This window comes from Colletes latitarsis, chromosome 10, assembly GCF_051014445.1.
Source record: "Colletes latitarsis isolate SP2378_abdomen chromosome 10, iyColLati1, whole genome shotgun sequence".
NCBI lineage: Eukaryota > Metazoa > Arthropoda > Insecta > Hymenoptera > Colletidae > Colletes > Colletes latitarsis.
The window spans coordinates 19,943,107-19,964,712 of NC_135143.1; the positions used below are offsets into that span (position 1 = coordinate 19,943,107).

Sequence of the window (21,606 nt, forward strand, 5' to 3'; positions counted from 1 at the left end):
AGATCAAGTTGTCGAACACGCGCTACCGAATACGAATGGCCAGTCATTTTTTAAACAACGTATGCAATCATTTTGGACACGAATTACCGAGGAATTTGAGAGATCAATATCAAGAAGACATTTTTTAAAAATATAAGTCGCAAGCAGGTGGATCGCCGAACTTTCGACTGTGTCCGACTCACTCCTTATTTGTAAATACAAGTGGCATAGTTTTAAACTCTTATAAATATCATTTTAATTTAATCTTAAGCGTATTCATCGAACAGAATCCATCTCTGATAAATAGCTACTGATATACCCGACGTAATTCGATATGTTCTCATTTAGTTTGAGATAACTGTGTTATAAGCTCGAAACGCGTACGTTTCGGGAAAAAGAAACATCTTTAAATGACGTACGTTAATTAAATTTTACACACCGGACATCGTTAATTTATTTTTGCTCAAATGATTTTTAATTATATATAAGTTCATTTCTATTTGATTCTTCAACATGTTTCACTATTTATAAAATACTTTTAATAATATTAAATAAAATCTAAAAGAATTATATAATTTATATAAGTTCTGTTTGATAATGATCGATCAAGGAAAATCCGTACACTAGGAGTTATGGTTTCTTCGAGTAACTCTGAGATATAATTTACTTTTCCTTGACTAGAAATTCTGGCGTCATGGGAAAATTTCTGACGTGCAACCTTCGACATTTTCCGGGCTTTGGAGCTGAGTTTTACGTGAAAACACGTTCTCGAAATGATTCCTCCGCCCTTCGAAACGCTCCACCCTCTGATTTCACGAGAGGGGACCAACAGATGATCTTACGAGTCTGTAAACTACCGACTGACATCGTGTTCGGCAGGCTATAGTAATCGTCTGGATCCCCATCGAAATTATCCCGGATGAACCGCTAGTATGGTCGCCCCTTAATATACGATACGAGGCTCTTGAGAGATTTAGATTTCTGATCTATTATATTTGATAATCTCAGAGATGTATCAGCAGTTCTACAACCTCTTTCAAATTCTTCGCGTGAAATATCCTATAAAGGATGGTCAGAGATAGGCTAACTTTTATTGGAATATTACAAGAGCGATAAGATAAATTTTTATTCGCTTTATTGTGAAATATTTAATTCCATAATTCAAATTCTATTTTTTGAGTAACGAGTAAGTTTATCCTTCGTTAGTTATTTGAAATTTACTTTTAAGTTACATTAATGAGCACCAACGTGTTTATAATTAAATAGTCTTTCAACGAAGAAGGTTGTACCGGCGAAAATGTTTATGATAAAAATAAACAGTGCTTGTAAATACTATAATTAGCGTATTTTATGCGCTCGATGTAATTTGAAATTGCGTATAAAATATATATGACATATTCGAGGTTATAATGTATATTATTTATGTAAAAATAAAAATGTCACGACTCGCAATCGCTAAAAATGTATCGCTGTTTATGATTCTGGAGAAAAAAATATAATAAAATATTCTCGTTCAACATCTGTTTTCGCTTTCAAGAACGAGGGGATCCGCAAAGAAGAAACGGAATCTTCGATGTTATTTATCTTAAACAGGATTATAATAAACGACAGCGATTTGGAGAATGAACGAAAGGATGTCGCATGGGAATAAAGGAATAAAAGGAACCCTGTATGTTTTTCCTGTCCTGTCCCTTCGGCGACGTAGGAAAGGGAGAAGGGAGCCAGCTGTCCGGCTTCTCACTGCTTTTTTTTCGTACCCGACTACGCGTCACTGAAAGAGTCTTCAGCGCTCCTGTCGGTGCTGCCCTCTACTCGGAGGCTCCTGCATTAAGAGCCCCCCGGTTCGTCGCGAAATCTCTAACGTCCAGATACCATCGTAGTACCAGCGAAAAAAAAACATTAAAACTTCGCAAAAACATTACCAAAAATAAACTAGTGTCTCAATTACAGTTTAAACTACGAGTCTCAACAATTGATTATTCTATTTACTTTAAAATTTTGGTAAAAGAAATATTAAATACAAGGTTTCTTTTAATTTCTCACACGATAATTTAACAACTTATCTCGATACACTAGATTTCGCAAGATAGTACATTTTTTAAATTGAACCAGCATTTAAAATAACGTGTAATATCTCATAATCTTTCCACGAAATATATTCCACAACGAATCACAGTACATTCAGTATGAATTCAAATAATGAATAAAGAACTATTTTCTTCCTTTCAAGTAAATTTGTTGGTAGTATAACATATTTCTGAAATATACATTTACGGTCCAAGGACCAAGTATACTCAAAATTCCTAATTTTTCGAGCGAAATAAGTAATAATAGGTACAGTAAAGACAAACAAAATGAAAACTACGTCTGTGATTTTTTAAAACAATAGAGTTTATCTTGTGGGATCGGTGTTTAAGGAAAAGCTTTACCCTCTCTCCCGATGCCCCTCGATCTATCGAACCTCTTTAACGACCAGTCACCGTCCGCCGTTAACAACGATCTACCCAGACCTGTAATTACGAAGTCACGGAAACGTAAAGCTTCGCTATCAAACGTCGCGGTTTAATCACCTCCATATTGAGGCTCGATAATCACGTATGCAGAAAAAAGGGACTCCACTACCGGTCGTTCGAGGGACTCTCGTTCTGCCAACCGACCACCGTCCGCGGTGTCGACTTTCCTAATCACGCTTGCAAGGACCGCTCTCGTCGATGCTAATGCGTCCTGCTCGCTGGAACGAGCGCAGACGACGTCCAAGGTGGTTCCGAGCGTCTAGCAACCCGCCGGGGCGTAACCGACCGATCGTCCTGATCATTAGAAGCGTACGCCCTTACATGCGCGACGGTAATGAATACATAGATCCACCGGGGGGTTGAACGCTCCGACAACGAGGATGAAAATAGAGGACGCTGGTTACTCTTCCAACACGTGTTCCTTCTTTTTGACGATGAAAACGAAAAGCAAACGTAGCTTGAAAAGAGGGCAGGTCACGATTTTTCTTTTGAACATCGATGGAAGAAGTTGTAGGTCAAATAAAAAGAAAATTGTTTAGCAATGTGGCGGCACTCCACAATTCGAGTTTCTTTTTACTCCTCTTAATCTTGATTTTATTCAACAAAAAGGCTACAAGAATAATTTAATTTATTTAATTCCCGCTCGATACGTATCATTTTATTTCGCCCAAAAGGAACGGACGTCGCGAATTTATTTAATTTATTTAATTCTCGCTCGATTCGAACATTCTGAATTACGAAATTATTTTGTTAAGAAGGCGTATCGTTTTGTTTCGGCCGAAAGAAACGTCGCGACCCCGGTATTAAAGAATCATTTCACGGGAGAATATTCGCCGAGCTTCCAAGCCCGTACGATTCCGATAAACAGTAAAATGTTTAAAATTGAAATGCCCCATGCGGGGATCACAGCTTTCGCAAGCGACGCGCAAGAAATAACTGACGTTCGACTGGGTGCTTTCGCGTGTCTGGAATAGCTTAATATCTGTCAACGTAAAGAAACTGAATGTAAATCCGTGCTGAGATACACCAATGGGAAGATTCCACGAACGCGAATCGTTGAAAACGACGAAGGATGACTTTATGCGCGATCGGTCCAAGGGATCCGTTGGATGTTTCTCTTCGACCAGTTTCTCTTTTTTCCCCCCAGCGAACGAAACAGGAAGCGAGGATTATGTCTTCAGAGCATTGCACGCGATTACTTTTGTTCGAATCCTTCCTGTTGCTCGTCGAGTTAACGCGGATTAGATTGCCGTTCCGTGTTTTAGCACTTGTTAATCGTTTTCATGTTCTAAACCGTCGGAGGTTCGTGCTCCCGTCAGAATGGCGCTTGTAAAGAGGCGATGTAAAAATGAAGTCAACAACTGCCAATCGCCAGAAGTGAACGCACTTACATAGTAGCGGTAATGAATACATAGCGCTTCGAGGGATAATAATTTAGCGCTGAATATACGAGCCGCGAAAATTGCGGGGAAGAAACGCGCCAAGATGTTTCTGCCATTTACTTTAAACCATCTGGAGAGAGATCGATATTAATGCATTGTTAGCGTTTAAATATCCTTCGAGCTAAATGGTGCGTACTGAGCTATTGAAATAACATCGAGTAGGTTTTAATAAAATTCATTGTGATTAATATAAATGATATTTAAAATTCGTTTTGATCGTCAACGAGTCGAGACTCAATTTTGTACCGGAATTAAATAATAACGTAAAGGTGGGAGAAGGTTGATAAAAAGTTTTCCTTGAAGAGTCGACAACGTATGACAAGTCCAATTTACGGTCATCGTATGCTTTGACGCTACAGAGGATGAATAGGCGAAGAAAAAGGTATTTTACCGCTTCGGATAAAGCGGTTTTCAAAAACGTGATACCTTAATGGCCGCACGAGGCGAGGAAAAAGGGGAAAAGGTCAAGGAAAGGACGACCTGGCTCCGAAGGATGGCGTAGGACCATCAAGGATATCGGCGATGGTCGTTGGCGGCGGATCAAGGAAATGATGTCACGGTATCACCAGATAAGTATCGATAGGACCTTGCCAAACGAAGAAAGCAGAGGATAAATTCTTACCTCAGATAGGCTACGTTTCGACGAGTTCCAATTACTAATAATTATAGAAAAATATCGGTTAATACAACGCATACAGTCCATCTTCTTGGGTAATCTAATTAAATTGCCAGAGTTTAATTATATTATAATAACAACTATCAATATTGCCACTTCCACAATGATCGAAACGATAATTAATATTTTTTATGGCAAATCAAAATAGATGATTCCTGTTTCAGAATTTAATAGAATATTTTAAGTGAGATCTACAATCATTTTAGAGCCAAAGTGGATTTGTAAAGAGGGCTTTTGACGTATAGAAAATGGCTAACGTAGCAAAATATTTTACCCATTTAACAATGAGACATTAAGTTGAAAATTCCGCGGGAACGAAAAATGTGCAACAGTTACTGTGTTTCGCAAGAGAATGTCCCATAGAAGCGTCTACTTTGAATTCAATCATAGAGTCCTATAACTGTACAGCTTTAGACAGGATGTATCAGAGCTATAGGCGAAGCCTTGCCTAGCTAATGGGAACTCAGGATAACAAAAGAACGTAAGTGAACATAGGTTTACAAAGTAAGCGTTTTCAAGGCATTCAACTCCCCATTTTCTAAGCCGAGTTCCTTGTTCCATTATACATATCGTAAACTGACGAGGCATTTAAAGTAGATACACTGGTAGGATTCATGGGTAAGACATTTTCAGTAGATTATAAGAGCATAAATTATTTAAATTATGTTCAATTTCTACGATCTCAACATTTTTTCTATCCACAGCTTCTTTAAATTTTCATATTTTCTTTTGATGCGAGAAAACTCGAACCTCTTTAAACCTCGAATGAGCTTCAAAGTTTTAATTTATTTAATATTCCATTGTCCGAATGTTATTCTAAAACCTCTACAACGCAAATACCTTTGAAAAAAAAATTTCTATATATTATTCGTGCACGTTCCTATCTCTGTTCAATATTTTTAATCGAAAAATGTGTTTCTGTCACAGTGAAGCAAAAATACATTAAGATCGTTTCACCCCTCAAAACTTCGCCTGCAGTTCTGTCACAGCCCCGTGCACCAACCTTGAAACGCGAAATCTAATTGCAAAATTCCGACAAACACGTACAAGATTCTGTAAATCGTGTCCCAGCCAGAAGTAGGGATTTATTTACGATATTTACCGGTTGTATAGCGGTGACATCAATGGCCAGATCTCTGGATCGCCTTTGGATCCAGGTATACAACGCGCGCTCTTCCCTCCTCCCCCCCTTTTTCTTTTTTGCCTTCCAGTCGTGTAGATCTTTTGAAAGGTCCGCACTTAATAGACCCCGGGGACCGGCGACTTGTTTGGACGTTTGCGGTATAAACAGAGCGACACCTGGTGATCTATGCACTCGCCTCGTCGGGATGAAACGAGCCGCGAAAGTCGAAGAGTTTTCGGTATTCGGGGTGGCCCTGACTCCACAATGCCACGGCGGACGTCGCGCGGCGCCCAAGGACGCGGAAAAGTCGCCCTTTCAGGGCGCGCAACCGCTGACATCGATAGTTCGAGCAGACCTCGCGTTAAGTTGACTTGAATTTCGGGAAAATAATTCTCAAAAGCATTTGTATCCATACAGATACGACATCGATAACGTTTGAAACACAACTATATTATGGAGATACATAACGAAACGAAATTTGAACTACAAATGCTGACACTTCAATTGAATCAAGAGCATATGGATGCATTTGTTGTCTTTGCGTAACAGTTAGAAGCATAAATGTCCGTAAAAAAGTAACCTATTTTGTTCCATAAACAGGAACCACTAAGGTATCATCGAGAAAAAGTACAAAAATTTGAAGATAATTGGATACACAAGATGGTATATGATATTCAACAGCTTTGTCATTTCGTAACTTTGAATAACAAATCTTATGACAAAATAAAATTAAAATGTTGCGTAATATAACTCAGTAAATCTTCATATTCTACCTGATAGATAGTTCAAATATATTTTTCTAGATCCTCAGGGTGCTACCTTAAGTTCACAAAGAAATCTTCATTATGTTCATTATCCTTCCTTTGTGAAGTGTCAATATGATAAACAAATCGCTAATTTATAGCCTGTCTTAATTGAATTTAAGGAACACTTGACCCACAAAGGAAAATGCCCCCTTAGTACAATTTAACAGCAGCTTGCACAGAGATGACAAGGTGAATAGCTTATCACAGAAGGCCGACTCGAGGCCATTACGATTTCCTCCATGCATCGGCGAGATCGTTCCTTTAAGGAGTAGCGGAAAACCGAAAAATAATTGGAGACGATTTACCCGTGAGCGGCCGTCCGTAGCGGAATTGTTCTCCATTCGCGACAGAACGCCGCTGGAGCTTGTACACAGTCTGGCAACTAAAGTAAGCTATTAAATTCTTCAAATACACCGCCGTGGATGAACGTGATCGCCAATTAGGCAAGCGTGGTTGGCTTTTATGTAGACGAGATTATTCGAAATCGGTAAGAACGGGCGTATGTAAGGAGGACGCGCGCCTCAGAAAAGGAGATGCTCGCTCGCGCTGGCATTCCGTCCTTCCTTTTTCGGCCGGTCGCGTCGATTTTTCCTCGCTGAGCAGCCCTTTTTTCCCCTCGCTAGCAGCACGCACAATTGGGAGCGCTTTATATAGTTGCGTGTCCTGCATAACATTAAGAACGTAACGCGTTTTATGGCACGGCCACCCAGGACGCGTATCTTCGGTTCGACTCGCTCGATTCTGTGACGGGCATAAACGCCACGGCTGATTGCTGGCAAGAAATCCCTCCTATTGACGATTCCATATGACCGTCGAGCGTGACAACGTCATAAATTACGCGCTGACCTCGATTGATCGAATTAATACGACGTATGAACGACTCTGTTGTCTCTGCCCGTTCCAAGTAGGACGACTGCCACGAGACTGCCAAGGGGTGGCTGTCGTGGGTGAGCGAAATGTACAGATTTCATCTAGGTATTTAAAAAGAACTCGTTCGGTGTTAGTAGTATAGTCCGTCGAGTCCTTTTTTCAAGAAGTGAATAGGAATTAATTTATCGTACCATGTAGATACGATAAAGTTTGCTGTTCTCACAGAAATTGAAGAAAGCGACTTTCCATTTAAAATAAATCCTTTTTGGGGCGATTGTTGGAAAGAAAATTTCTAGAAGCGAGTAAATATTTGCAGCATTTACTTTTAGGTAAAAAAAATAATTGTTCTATTCGAGCAGATATAATTATTAGAATCATAATTAGGCATCAAATTTGGTTACAGAGTTCGTTTAGTGTCGTTAAGATTGTCGTGTAGAATTAATTTCTATTTAGGGTAGTTCAGAATTTTTCACGTTAAAGGGTTGAATTTGGAGATTAGTCTGTCCTATTTTGATTTGCTGTTGAGGCTTTATTAAGGAATCAAAGGCTAAAAAAATTCACAAATAAATTTTCAGCTTCGATGACATCAAAGAGTATTGAAAGGATGATATATAACGGATGAAATATTGCTTATATTAAGAAAAATATGGTTTACGGAGCTGAAGAGCCGCGCTATGACCACCTCTGGTACACGTAATGCGCGAAGCTCTTTGCCAGCGCGCCTAGAATTGCGCTGTTATCTATTCTCTTAACGTCGTGTTCCCTGTGGCGACCACCCAAGGTGTCCGGCTTCAGTGTCGCGCGAGGGACGCTGAACGTTTCTCAAGGTTTTCGCGTATCATGAATGGCGTTGACAATCGTCGAGCGACCGATATACGACCTGGAAGAGAGAACGAGAGAGACAAGAGGAGACAGTCGACCGTAGGAGGTCCTCCATTTCGATTCACAGCGGTCCTGAGGATCTTGTCCTGGGAAAGCCATAAAAGGTGATCAAGTCACGGTGATCCAGAGACATCGACCGTGGCACGTACGTCGCACGAAAAGATGAAAAAAATTCGCCGACTCGTCTCGTCCGCTCAAACCGTGCACTTTCGTAACCGGGGACAGGCAAATTTTATTCCAAAATAACGAATAAAAATTTTTGGTTCGCAAACCAACGTTCGCGTTTCATTCGTATGGAATCGATCAACGGACTTTTTAAATCGATATTCGGGCCAGTAATGTCGTGAACGAAAGTCGAATAAAATTTGTATCGGCGTGAGAAATGTGTATACGAAACATATTTTTCAGGATTTTTCGTAACAAATGCAGTTAATATGAAAACGTAATCGTATTTTATTAAGCCACAAAAAGATGAAATACTTTCCGATCCCCCTTTTTATAGGTCTCCTTTGTCGAAGAGAAATATTTCGAAGCAAATAAATTGAAGGAACGAACCCACCGTAGGACATTGCAGAATTCTGAAGAGTCGAATCGCGAACGGTCACTGATAAATCGATAAAAATCAAACTTCTTATAGTTCGATCGATAATTCCAGTGTCTGATGAAGTCCATTGAGAACTTCGAGCCGTAAATCTTCATCGAATCGATTGTCTGGCACCGTGGTCAAGCGCATCGAGAACGAGTTCCCCGTCCACGAAATTGGATCATTCAGTTGCAAAACAGGTCATTGGGCCGACTTCGAGTCGATTTTTCAGTGTTCCCTGGTTTTTTTCTCCGAACCACGGATTTCGGTTGTGAACCGTGAAAATTGTCACAGTATTTCTCCAATGAATTTCCATTTGAAACGACACCTAAAACCGAATGTTTCAGGTTGAAACCACGAATTCGACACGGGAATTGGGAATTTCCTCCATTCTTTCCATTCGAGACGCGACGGGGCAACAAAAGGGGAAACGAATTATAAATATTTGGGTGGTCCATGTAACTTGGAAAATAAAATTAACTCAGATACGTGCACACTGAACCACGACAAATTTTTTTCCTTCCCTTAACAAAGCCTTTCGTGTTCTAAATTGCTCTTGAATACTCTCAACTATGAGTTATTTTCATGAGAAAGACAATTCACTGATAATATTTTAGTGAAGATAAAAATTAAAAGCTATTATTGGAAATCCTAAGATGGGACCATATCACCTATAAATCCTCATAATAATGAGTTTCAAGTTGTTAGAGCCTTTCTGTTGCATCCACCAGCAATTCTAGAGGAGACACCATTTAATTTCTGTAACAATTTACTTCAAAGTTACAATCCCAGAAGTATTATTAATTACAAAGTAAGTCATAGTCGTATTTTCTTTCATAAACCTTTGCTCTTAATTTTGGATTTATTCATTAAACGAGAAACTTTTGAAACAAAATAAAAGGTTTTACATATTATTCCACACAGTTATATTTTTTAAACCAATTTCCTGGCACTCTTCCAACTCCAACAGAAAGTCCATCGAAATCACGGTTCGCAGACCGAACAGGGATATTTAGCCACCCCCGCGTCATAAATCTCCAGCGAACGGATTGTTTGCAAACGTTGCGTGATCTGAAAGGAGGAAGCAGAGATTCCAAGGGGTTTCGTTGGGCGCTGGGTCATAGAATTCGGCGTTGGCCCAAAGACGAGGCGTCTAAGACCATTTGTCGCGATACGGGAGATCCTCCGTGATCTTCCGGCGCGGTTGACAGGTACGAAACAGGTAAATGCACCGCGGGATCCCCGTTTTCACGTACCGACACGGAAACCCTAGGGACAAAGGGCCGCGGGGGCGGCTCAAAGACCCCGAAGCCGGCCGCAAAGTCAAAATAAAGTAATTGTTGCCCCTTTGTCGCCGTCATCTTACGTACACCCACCAACGTGCATTCTTTTGTCCTTTTCCTACGGAAGGGGCGTCTTTCTGAAACCGAGAACGCTTCTGTTGGCGTCAGTGTCACGATTTCTACTCGACTATTGGTACACTTGTCTCGTGGGATTCGTTTGGAGATTTTATCTGTCGGCGTGCAGCGTTGATTTCAATTTTCTTTTTAAACGTTTACCATCTCTAAATTAGGTGCCCAAATTTTTCGACGAAAAAAAAAAATTTCAAATCGTTCTGGAAAAATTATTTTCGGTTGCGGGGGTCAATTAGAATCATTTTTGGTGAATAGACATACCCCCGAAATCCTACTCATTTCCTAGAAAAAAATTCAGTACGGGCGGAACTTTAAACGTTAATAACTTTTTAACGAAGCCTCCATCAACTAATAGTATTCTTGAATTTCGTCTTATTTTGACCTCTAGAATCTACCATTTAAATTTTTCCCAGGGGTGGCCGAACACACTGTATAATTTTTGCTTATGAATAAAGATTATTGCCTAGCGGCATTTAATAAATTTTGATAAACGAACTCGCAAAAATATACGATAATAATAAATACAGTAGTTACAAACACAAATAAACATTCGATTGCAATTTTGGAACGTGAAATGAGATTCAGATTCGGGTCAGAGTGGACCCAGAGTCGACTGGTCGATCGTCGAGGCTTGAAATTTGAGGAACACGCGTCTGGCGAGCAAGAATAAATTAAACGAGAATGCGTTCTTCCGAAAAATCTCTCGAGGACGCGTTGGAATATGAAGTTCACCCTGCTTTGCACTTGAATGATCCAATTTCGCCCCCCCGACGCGACGATCTTGCGAGGCGTTCGCAAGAAAGCGATCCCATCGGTGCCTTTTGTGGCGGAGGACACCTCCTTTGCAAATGAATGGGGAAAACCACGGTTCCGCCTTGAGGACTCTGATTTTCCGCGGCGACAATCACCGTTGACTTTTTGTCAAGTTTCCACATTGTGGACCGACACTCGAAGCTTTTCGTAATGCAATTATGCGGGCTCCACGAGCCGTTTCGTGAGACTTCGGGGAGGGATAGAGCGATTCAAAGCTCGCGTTATGGTAAACGAGCCGTTTAAAAGTCGTTTCTCCGTGCAATTCGATCGGGTTTTGTGTTCACGAAGCTACGCGTGAAAAGATATTTCCACGTACAGTCGAGTCGCCCATTGTGCTCCAATTTGACAATTGTGGAGACACTATTGTACAGTTTTCTAGTTCGTAACATTCTTAAAGGACCCTTAGTTATCAAATTAAATATCTGTGAGACTTGCACAGAGTCGTAAGATTGTAAATTTTTAATTGAAATTAATTTTCGATTAACCGATGTTATCGATAGCAAGTGTTCGATAATCGACTTTCCATGCTCGGATACAAGAAGAAACAGATGACGCTGTCGTCACGAACGTAATATCCCAACCATGTTAATTTTAACCCCAAATTATTTCAAGTATTGACCACAATTTTGCAACATGTCGGAAAATAATTTCGAAACGATGACAACTCGCGTCGCGCCGGAAGTCGATGCCAGAGTCCGCTGAAGAAGAGGAACGGAAACGTCACCGTGGATGGCACGTAACCTAATTAAAGCTTGTACCGTTTTCTTATTTTATAGTTGTCCTTATTCCGCGAACGAATTTTGCATCGAATATCGTGTCGATCGGGAGATTAAAAACAGTTTCTGCAGTTGCAATTCTCCGTTATCAGGAATCGAAACGAGCATGCTGCGCGAACACTTTCTCCCCGATTTCTACCATCGATAATCAGCAGGACAATCGTTATCGGTCGACGATCAGAAAGCCCAAAGAGAGCTGCGACCTGAGAAAATGCAAGTATGCCAAATCGCAGGCGGAAACCACATACTGCAACACCCAGAAACTCCTAGACAAGATTCAGAACCTGAAGAAAAGCATTCAGGAGGCAGAGAACACTCAATCGCGCAGCAAACAGGTGAAATAATATTTTAAAAAAATAAAAAGAAAGCTTTTATAACATATATTTCTCAATAAAATTGTTTTTGTGGCCAACACTATGCAAAACATAAGATTATTTTATTTTCTTACGTTTCGATCTGTGTTTCCATCAGAAAATAAAATTAGATAATGGAATATTACAAAATAATGGAAAAGAAATACAGTAGTGCCTCGCTTCAAGACGAAAAAGCAGGTCCACCAAATGTCCTTGAATCGAGGGTTGGAAACGAATTCTATTTCACTGAAATTTCAAACGCTGAACACGTACGAATCTTTGAAACGTCGAAGATCAAACATGTGTTTGCAATATTGATTTTCGGAGTATTTCCAATTTTCAATTTTATTAATATTTTATCTATCCGTTCCATACAAGAACTCCTATCGTAAAAATGTCATTTGCCATGACTGTTTCGACCCAGGGAAACAGTAAAAGGAGAGATGTCCCCAGTCAAACGCAAGAGCTAAAGATAACAGACTTGAACGCCGCCAGGGAAGTCGTAAACGACTGCATAATGCAGATGACGAAATTGAAAACGTTTCTGAACGACGAGAATTGTTGGTGGAAGTTGTTCAAGACTCTGGAGTTCGACTGCTGCGAGCAGAAACTACCTCATCTGCACGGGTATTTGGATGGAACGATGGTTACTTTAAAAATGTTGGAGGAGACGCTCGATGTGCGTAGACGACAAGAAACTAAGGCTTATTGAAAATGTCTGCGTAATATGTATTGATTTCAGAAGGATGACAATTTCACGACTTCGACGCCGATAAAATCGAACTCGTTAACGACGGTGGACTCTAACGCGGTACCTGAACGGAAGAAACAGTTCAGGGAACAGTACATTGACAGTTGCGAAGAAGATACGAGAAAATACAAGGATTCTGGCATTGGTCCTAGTTTGAGCTTCCAATTGAACGATTCAAAGTAAGTGGTTGTGTAAAATAATTACTATTCCGTTTCTTTTGCGATTTACTTGTTTCAGTAGCCACGAGTCCTGTCAACGAAACTGCCCATTTTCTTGTACGTCTGAAAATCAATCTAAAGCTCCTGACATTAAAGACGAAGAGACGAACAATTTAATTACGTTTGATTCTGAACCACCAGAAAGATCAGAAATGATGGAGAAGTTCGTGGGGACGGAAGCTAGAATCAGCTCTATCGGTAGATTCTAATCGATCGTGTGGAACTGTGACTAGATCATCTCCTGAACATTTTCTTTTCAGTAAAATTACCGAGAGAATTACGGTTCGGCAGAAGCTCGACCGAACTCGGAGAGACATCGAGAATCAGGACAACGTTCAGCAGTGAAAATACAGCGAATAGGAAGATTATTGCTGCCGATATAAGTACCTCGACGGATTTAATTGTGGTACTGTTGAGGATGAATTATTAAAACATTGTAACGTGTAGACTGGAAAATTAATTTCCCTGAATTTTAGTTTCAAATTTTATAGTATTTCATCTTGGGATTCGTATAGAGCTTAACAACCCTCAATAATGATGATCTTTTCATTTTTTAAATTTTTGTATCACGTTGCAACGTACTCTTCTAGTTTTTTTTTTATTTAAGGACTGTATTCATAATATATAAATTCACAAATACATAATGTATTGTTGAAACAGCAAGATATTTTATTTTATTTTTTCGAAACTGTTTGGAACAAATTGTAAATGTATAGCGTGAATTTAACATATTATGTATTTTATCACGAGGTTCGAAAGGGTTAATTTGAAGGCATATTTAATTGCCAATCGCGGGGTCACGTGAAAGTGTCTAACAAATAATCAATTCCAGAATACTCCCTATAACGACGTCGGAATTTCGACGAAGGGTCTGAAGGCCATGATGGAGAAAGCATTCTGGCTGAGGTCGAGTAGAACAAATACGAGGAACGAGAAACCTAGGAGCAAAAAAACAGACGCACAGAATACGAGCCAATAAAATAAAACCGTGAAAAAACAGTCGACGTTCGTGTATTTCAATGGTGCCCTGTAATCGGGAGGCAACATTCGTTCCACTTCGACGGGCAAATTTTAGTTCATCGTTCCTTTTACTGTTTCCCCATTACAGCATCCGTTTCGATTTACACGTATAATTGGATAATCTTCGTCGCAAGCTTTCGAAAAGCTTCCGAGCTTTGAGGAAGATATGGAGAAGAATACGAGCGTCGGGAATGAACGAGGTTAGAACACGAACATTTAGTTCTACTCGCGCGAAGAATCGATACGAACAATTATAATTTACCTTCCGATCCAAAGAAATAATTTTTTATCATTTACTAATGTAACGTGTGTGATTCCTTTCCAAAATAAAAACGATGCTTTTACCTATAAACGTTCGTAAGGTTTATTTACATTAGTGACATAAAATTAAAAATCTGTGGGTTTGCGATTTTGTTGTAACTTTTAATTTTTATCCAAATGAAATTTTATTTAGTTAGTGTACACTGAACAGAAAGAAGCAATTGAAAGAAAACTGATTTTAAAAAATCCCAACCCCTAAACGTTACAAGAATTTTATTTTTGCTCCAAGGATGATAACATTGGATTTAGTAATTTTCAAAATGTTAGACACGTAAAATTAAGTGAAATTTATGTATAAAATCTTATGTATAAAGAGTGTTGGGGGTGAAATCATGGTGCAACTCAATTTTCTATTTTTTTACTTACATCGTTACGATCGTCAGTGTTAATTATTATCTTGAATTACGATACAGGGATATGAAACTAAGCGAGTGATCACAGTGGCGAGGTGTTCCACCCTCTCAACCGACGAAAGATTGAAGACAGGCACCAGAACAATGCTGATAATCCGCGAATACTCGAGAATACGATCTCCGCTTCCAACCCCCTGCAGCTCCTACGAAAGCATCTATTCCAACGAAACTGACTATTGATCTCGATTACGTGCGGAAATATTCGTGGGGCGCGATTGGAAAAATTACAAAAGAGTTCACAGAATAATCTAGCCTCGAGATGAATGAAACAGAGACGAACGGAATGGAACGCACCGAGGGAATAAAAGGCGCAAAAAGAGAAGTGGCGAAATAAGCGGTCAAGTCCGCAGACAAAGGGACTGATCTCGTTAAGTAGGGGAATGCATAAAGGGCCGAGCAACGGCGACGAAAAAATCGACGCGATAGGAATATTGAAAAGGTGGCAGTCACCGGAGACGCTGGAAAACGAACAAAAATCGGTTACTTTGTTCGCTGTGAATACCTGCCAACCGATGTCTTCCGGTGGTGCAGTTTGCATTCTCGAGACGACCGACCAATTATCGAAAGCTGAGAAAACCACGGCGAAGTTTTGTAGCGGCGAAAAAACAGAGAATTCCAAAAAGAGAAAGAAACCTCCGGCTCAGGAAGGCTGCTCGAAGCTCTGCACTGGAATTAAGAACGCGGACGCTCCGGGGTGCGCCATTTTAATCGACGCGGTGGGCCAAAATCTCGAAAACGATCCTGCTTTTTAATTATTAGAATGAGAAATATATTACAACATTTATTGCCTCGTTAAAGTAAAAGTAAAAGTGGCATTTACAGTGATATTAGAATCTTATTTTAAACAAAATTTGGCGCATTTAATAAAACAGTTTCTTTCTGCAAAATGGATTCCACAATATTGTATTCAAAAATTCTTTTCCTGGCAACTTTTCAGAATTTTGACCCATTGTATGACGTAAAAAAAAAAATGGTTTGAAATTCTTATGGAATACTTTAATCGATGTTTCAGTTTTAAATCGACGGTATGCACTTCGAGGAAAAAGAGCAAACTGGCGAACAGACTGAAGAGGAGCAAGAGGAGGCTCAAGCAAATTTCTAACCAAGTGAAGGTGAGATAATTTCTTTCCCGATCGTGAATGATTTCGATAAAGTTTGCTGGATTCTCCCAAAGAAAAGGACCAAGAAGTCCTTGAGGAGAATCAAAGAAATCTACAGGAACATCGGCGCGAAGAGAGCTATGGGGTTCAAGTGTGACCTGAGGACTTGTGAGAGCACGCTGCTGAAGTGCAGCACTTCTTGCTCGAAACCCAACATGCTTTTCAGTCTTCAAAAGAGCAAAGGAAGGAAGGTTGGCGATGGAAGACATTTCGCGACGTGTTGTTCGAAAGAGCGCGAAATAGGAACAACGACGACCAAGTTGGACGCGAATCGATCGAAGCGTATGAAAGACAAATCGACCGACACAGGAGAGAACAAGGCAACTAATACGTAAACGACCGTGGGAAACCTATTCGTCCGTGTACGTGCGAAATTACTGTTAATTGCAAAAGTCAGCGCGTTATTTATAATATACATTATTTTCTTGTCCTCGTTATTATTTCATTTAGAATACGAATTTCTAGTACTATTTTTTCCTGGAAAAAGAATATTTCTGTAGGTTTCCTTTGCTCGAAACATTTTTTGTTTATCAAAACCGATTCAAATATTGGGATGTCTGAACAGATAGAACACTTCTCCATGTTAAAGCGACTAAAGTTTAATCCAGTAAAAGGGTATGTATATTAGTGATCATTAGACTGCGGATGAAATTTTAATTGAATGCACTTAATATTTAGGTGTTGAGGAACCCCTCTATGAAGCTCCAATTTCATTAATTCTGTTAATAAAAGTATGAATTTGCACAAAAATCCGCAGTTTGATAATCGAATATACTCGAAAGTACAAACACTTCTACTTCATGACTTATTAATGATTCGCGAACGATAATTCGCCGATTCGATCAGGGATATTTCAACGAATCAAAACAGCCGGTAGAAAAGAGGAAATACAAGAACCGTCTGAAATTACTCGACAACACGACAGGAGATCGAGTTCCAAGCAAAGAGACCCAGCCGCGTTAATAAAGTGGCGCTTACTCCGAGCGTTTCCGGCCTTCCTCGCCTCTTAGCGTTTCTGCCATTCGTTGCTCATTACATATTTAGCCGGCGTTGGTAATAAGCGATCGTCCCGGGGGATCGGGTGATCAGCGGGGAATCAATTTGTCGACGGAAAGTCGGCGAGATTGACGAGGCAGATAATCGTGGATCGCGTCGAGCGAGTATCAGTCCGGCGAGCGTTCCTCCTCGCACGTCGAGGCTCGATGATTCGATAATTCGACCGGGAACTCGGCGAACAGAAACGAAAAATAAACGAAAGGAGCAGGAGAGGATGGAACTCGCCGGTGTCTCGCTCCTTTTGGTCACGTGGGCGCTAAGCAGCGATACATCACCCAGCCTGGCTATTCACCCAGGCAAATCGACTTTTATTGCTTTATAGCGCTTGTAAGCTGGCCGTGCTCCATTCCGCGCGTGTAATCTGGATGTAAGGAGCTCGTTATTACGGACGGTCCATTCACCGGCCGACTTCCTTTTAACCTCTCCAAGGCATGCTGCACACCACAACGTGCACGGACTTTCAGATGATCTCTACGAACGGTACACGCGAAAAGGGGGGGAGGGGGAATGTCAATTTTAACGAATTTTCACCTCAACGTTACGCGATTCTCTGTATAATCGTTCTCTGTTCATGCACGGACAATTGTTGAGTAATTTTAACACGTGCTACATTAATTAAATTTATATACGGAAAGCAATGGAGATGATGACTCTCCGACTTGTATTCGTACATAATAATATGGTGTTTCTATACACAGACAGTTGTTGAGTAATTTCAACCATGCTATATTAATTAAATTAATGTATATAAAGCAATGGGGATGATATAGTTACTTTCCCATTCGTATTCATACACTATAATATGATGATTCACTATAAATGAAAAGAAACTTGTTTTTGTTACGAATTTTCCCCCATTTATTTCTACCAAATGTTTATTATACCGTGTTACTCCTATTTACGAAGTAGTTTCTTTTTTAATATCAACTGGCTAGTAATGTCATATACAGTAGACAATACTGTCAACAATAAAGAAATCTACGATACATGGTGAGTCCCCAATCGGTCGCCAATCCCAAAGTACTGTACTTGACCGCGGCCAAAGCAGCTTAATGCTTGATGTATCCAATGTAACACGACCGTTTACAATTTTAGTTTTTAATTTATTCATACACAAACCCTGAAAAAATGGACTTATATCAGTTTCAAAAACAGCGACTCAATTCATAACGAGTTTCTTTTCATTTACAATATATGTACAATTGTAACAAAATAGTTCAAAGTTTTTCAAAGAGAATAGGTGGAAATCTGTTGGTGCAAGATCCCACCGAGCAGCGTGGATACTGAGATTAAAAACAACTTTAGTACAAGGAGAGCTCATAGTTGTTAACAATTTTATAACATTACGATAATATAAATAATTCTGACCTACAAAAGCACGAGTTATCGACCAGTTGGAAAAAAACTACGAACCGAAAACCACACTATCGAATGAGCTAATATTTCCAAAGCATCCCAGTGCATAGATTATTCGATTAGGAAAATTTTGTCCCGTCCAATTATTCAACGTGTTCCGCTTATGGGCGCTCGAACGCCCGAAGGATCCGATGGACGTCCTCTGTCGCGCACGAGGCTCCTCGAAACCGAAAAAGCCACGCATCGAACCGGAGCCTTGGGGTTGAAATAAAAAAGGCAAAACCTTCTCGAAACGAAGAACTCGAGTGGCATTTACATCGACGGTTTCTCCACGAGTCGAGTCTCTCGCGTGCTTCTTTTTCCGAACGAGCTGTCAACGTAACCGCTCAATCCGCGTGATTAACCTTCGACAGACCCTGGTCGAGGACAATTTTCCACGATCGCGAGTTCATTTACGAGTACCCTCCTCTGGTACGCGTATCACGAACAGTCACGCTCGCACACACGAATGCACACACACACACGTACACGCGTACACACACACGGACGACGGAGCAGCGCATGAATGGCGTGTTTTCCTTATTGGCTGATTGAATAATACATGTAACCGAATAGTATTAGACCGGTCGAGCGCGACACGCGATGCCCATGACGCCTGTCATGTCGTGCGGGTCATGTGTCAAGATTTTGACGAGTTGTTTAGGCCGGCCGATTTATCGATCGAGATGCAACGTTCTCCTCTGTAAGTACGTTATAAGCTGGTTTCCACCTGAAAGCCGAACGATTAATGACGCGGACGGAGATAAGGGCTGCCACGATTTATGGGGGATTTTCTTTGACGATAAATTATATTCCGCGAAACGATCGCCGGATTTCGAGGCCGATCAACAAGCTGGAATTACCCGTTTCGTGGCTTTCGATATTGGTTCATAAATTCCTTCAACCTTGATCATCCTTTTACCAGTTTCAATATTGGTACTCTATAACTTACAGTGAGTGAACAAATTATTTATTAGATTATTGACATGTTGGAAGTACCTTTAGATCTTGAGATATCTTATGTATTAACCCTCGAATCGAAGACGTTTGCAACTTCGATTGACGATGCTGTGGAACCTGAGTAAAACAATCGATTTTTATAAAATTCTGCTCAAATGAAAATACATTCTCTGCCGACTGAAATAAAATTGTCTTGTTTTCGTAGAAAAATTATGATCCGAAGAAAAACATTCGCTCAGAAATAAATTCCCCAAAAATGCTATATTTTCAATGTCGACACTCGCACAATTTTTAACAATTAACTTCCCTCTTTTTTTCAAAACGAACAACTTCACGAAGGAACTAGGGGCTTAGAGAAAGGAATGCACGCGTTTCTGGCTTCGTTCCTCGCGAGTTTCCAAGGAGGAGGAGAACGAGGAAGGCGGTTTCTCGACACGGGGCAGGTCGAGAGTCGCGGTATAAATCACAATGAAACGCACGCCTCATTATACTTGCAGGCACTCGTGTAATTGCGACGGGCGTGTCCACGGCGTATTTACCCGTGCAGATCCGGCGTTTCGGTGTCCGCCAACTCGCGACCGTGCGCGTCGTGTCTCTTTTTCTCTCCCAAGAGCAACGTGGTCGCGTCGAATACGGTGGTTTTCGCGGGCCGGAAATACCTGGCCGGATATGGGCGTGACGCGTGGCGGCGGGGTTAAAAACCGCCCGCGAATTATACCCTTTCGTTCGAAGCGATTCTACTTACCGTGACGACGAACCTGTCCCCAGAGTTCACACACCCCTCGAGAAGGGATGACGATCTTCGTGCAAAAATTCTGGATACCTGGACGATCCGTTTGGAACTATTGAAGATCTGAAAAAATTCGAAATTAACTCTATCGCACCCAATAGTAATAATTCCTTTAAATTCCGTCAAAGACATTTGTCACTGGAAATAAAAATCGTGACTACGTTCGGTATTACTCACAGTACTAATAAAAGAGTGTGTCCTGTATCGACAAAGTGTATGTCTATCGACGCAAATTTATGTTAATATCGTACCTAAGGCTCTACTTCGCTATTGCGCGAAGACAAAGGGACAATAATTTGCATTTCGCTCGAACTACCTGTCAGAACTATCGCTCTAAATATCCCAAGACCGAATGAGGCATGTTATCGTGGTTTCCGCTGCGGTTTTCACCGATAATATTTACGGTCCGGGGTACAGACAAAAACCCCGAGAACACGGTCGAAGTGCGCGAAACAAAAGAAACCGAAGCAAATCCTCGAAGCTACCTGCGGTGAAAATCGATTCGAAGTCAAAGTTTACACAAGGAAGTTGCAAATAGTCGAGCAAATCGTTTCAGACGAACTGACGCCAACCAGCCTGGAACCTTACTATTAAAGGAACGATTAACAGGGTTCTACGTAACTGCAAAGAGAAACTTTTCGACGAAAAAGAATTAGTTACTACCAGAGAATTCTGAGATGTGGATCGATAATTCTGGTTTATGAAAATTTTGTATACATTCAGGGTAAACTAACTTTACCATTTTAGATAGTTCTAAATCAATTATTGTATGTTTTATGTCCAAACATTTGCTTACAAGACTTCGAGGAAAGAGAATTATTTAAGAATTGATCTCACTCTTATCTAGACTATTATTCTTTGAAGTGCAAACATTAGTTACAGATCATTTTGTATTTTACTATTTTTTAGAAGCTTCTTCTTTAATCAAGTGATTATAGGGAGAAAAGTACCCATTTTTATTAAGTTTGAGCAAAACAATTTAAATTTATCGTGGATTGATTTTGTCAATATGAATAAAAGAGCATTCTTCACAGCCTTTGTTCAAAAATTCAACCATTAATTCTATAAAATGTATACTTCCAGTTATTGCATTTTTCAAATTTCCGGGGCCTGACCTGCACTAGTTTCTCCACAGTATGAAGTTGATAATGGGTGCTCGACTCCTTTCAGAGGCTCAAAATGAATTACTGTATTGGTATTTTCATCCGTTCGGTTTACAACCCCCTGTAACCGAAACCATGGTGCGATCAGTCGCAGAAACAATGGAAGGTGAAACGTATTCGGGCAGAGT

At 40.3% G+C, this 21,606-nt stretch overlaps 1 protein-coding gene across 1 annotated transcript in view; it reads left to right on the forward strand.

Annotated features, from left to right (window-relative positions):
• LOC143346035 (uncharacterized) overlaps positions 1-13,630 on the forward strand; it is a 36,640-nt gene extending 23,010 nt beyond the window's left edge. The window contains exons 2-6 of the mRNA XM_076773757.1: positions 11,879-12,213; positions 12,656-12,910; positions 12,974-13,161; positions 13,220-13,398; positions 13,461-13,630. Coding sequence (XP_076629872.1) covers positions 11,879-12,213; positions 12,656-12,910; positions 12,974-13,161; positions 13,220-13,398; positions 13,461-13,630 — 1,127 coding nt within the window. The remainder of the gene's footprint in view (positions 1-11,878; positions 12,214-12,655; positions 12,911-12,973; positions 13,162-13,219; positions 13,399-13,460) is intronic.
• Positions 13,631-21,606: the final 7,976 nt, after the last annotated feature.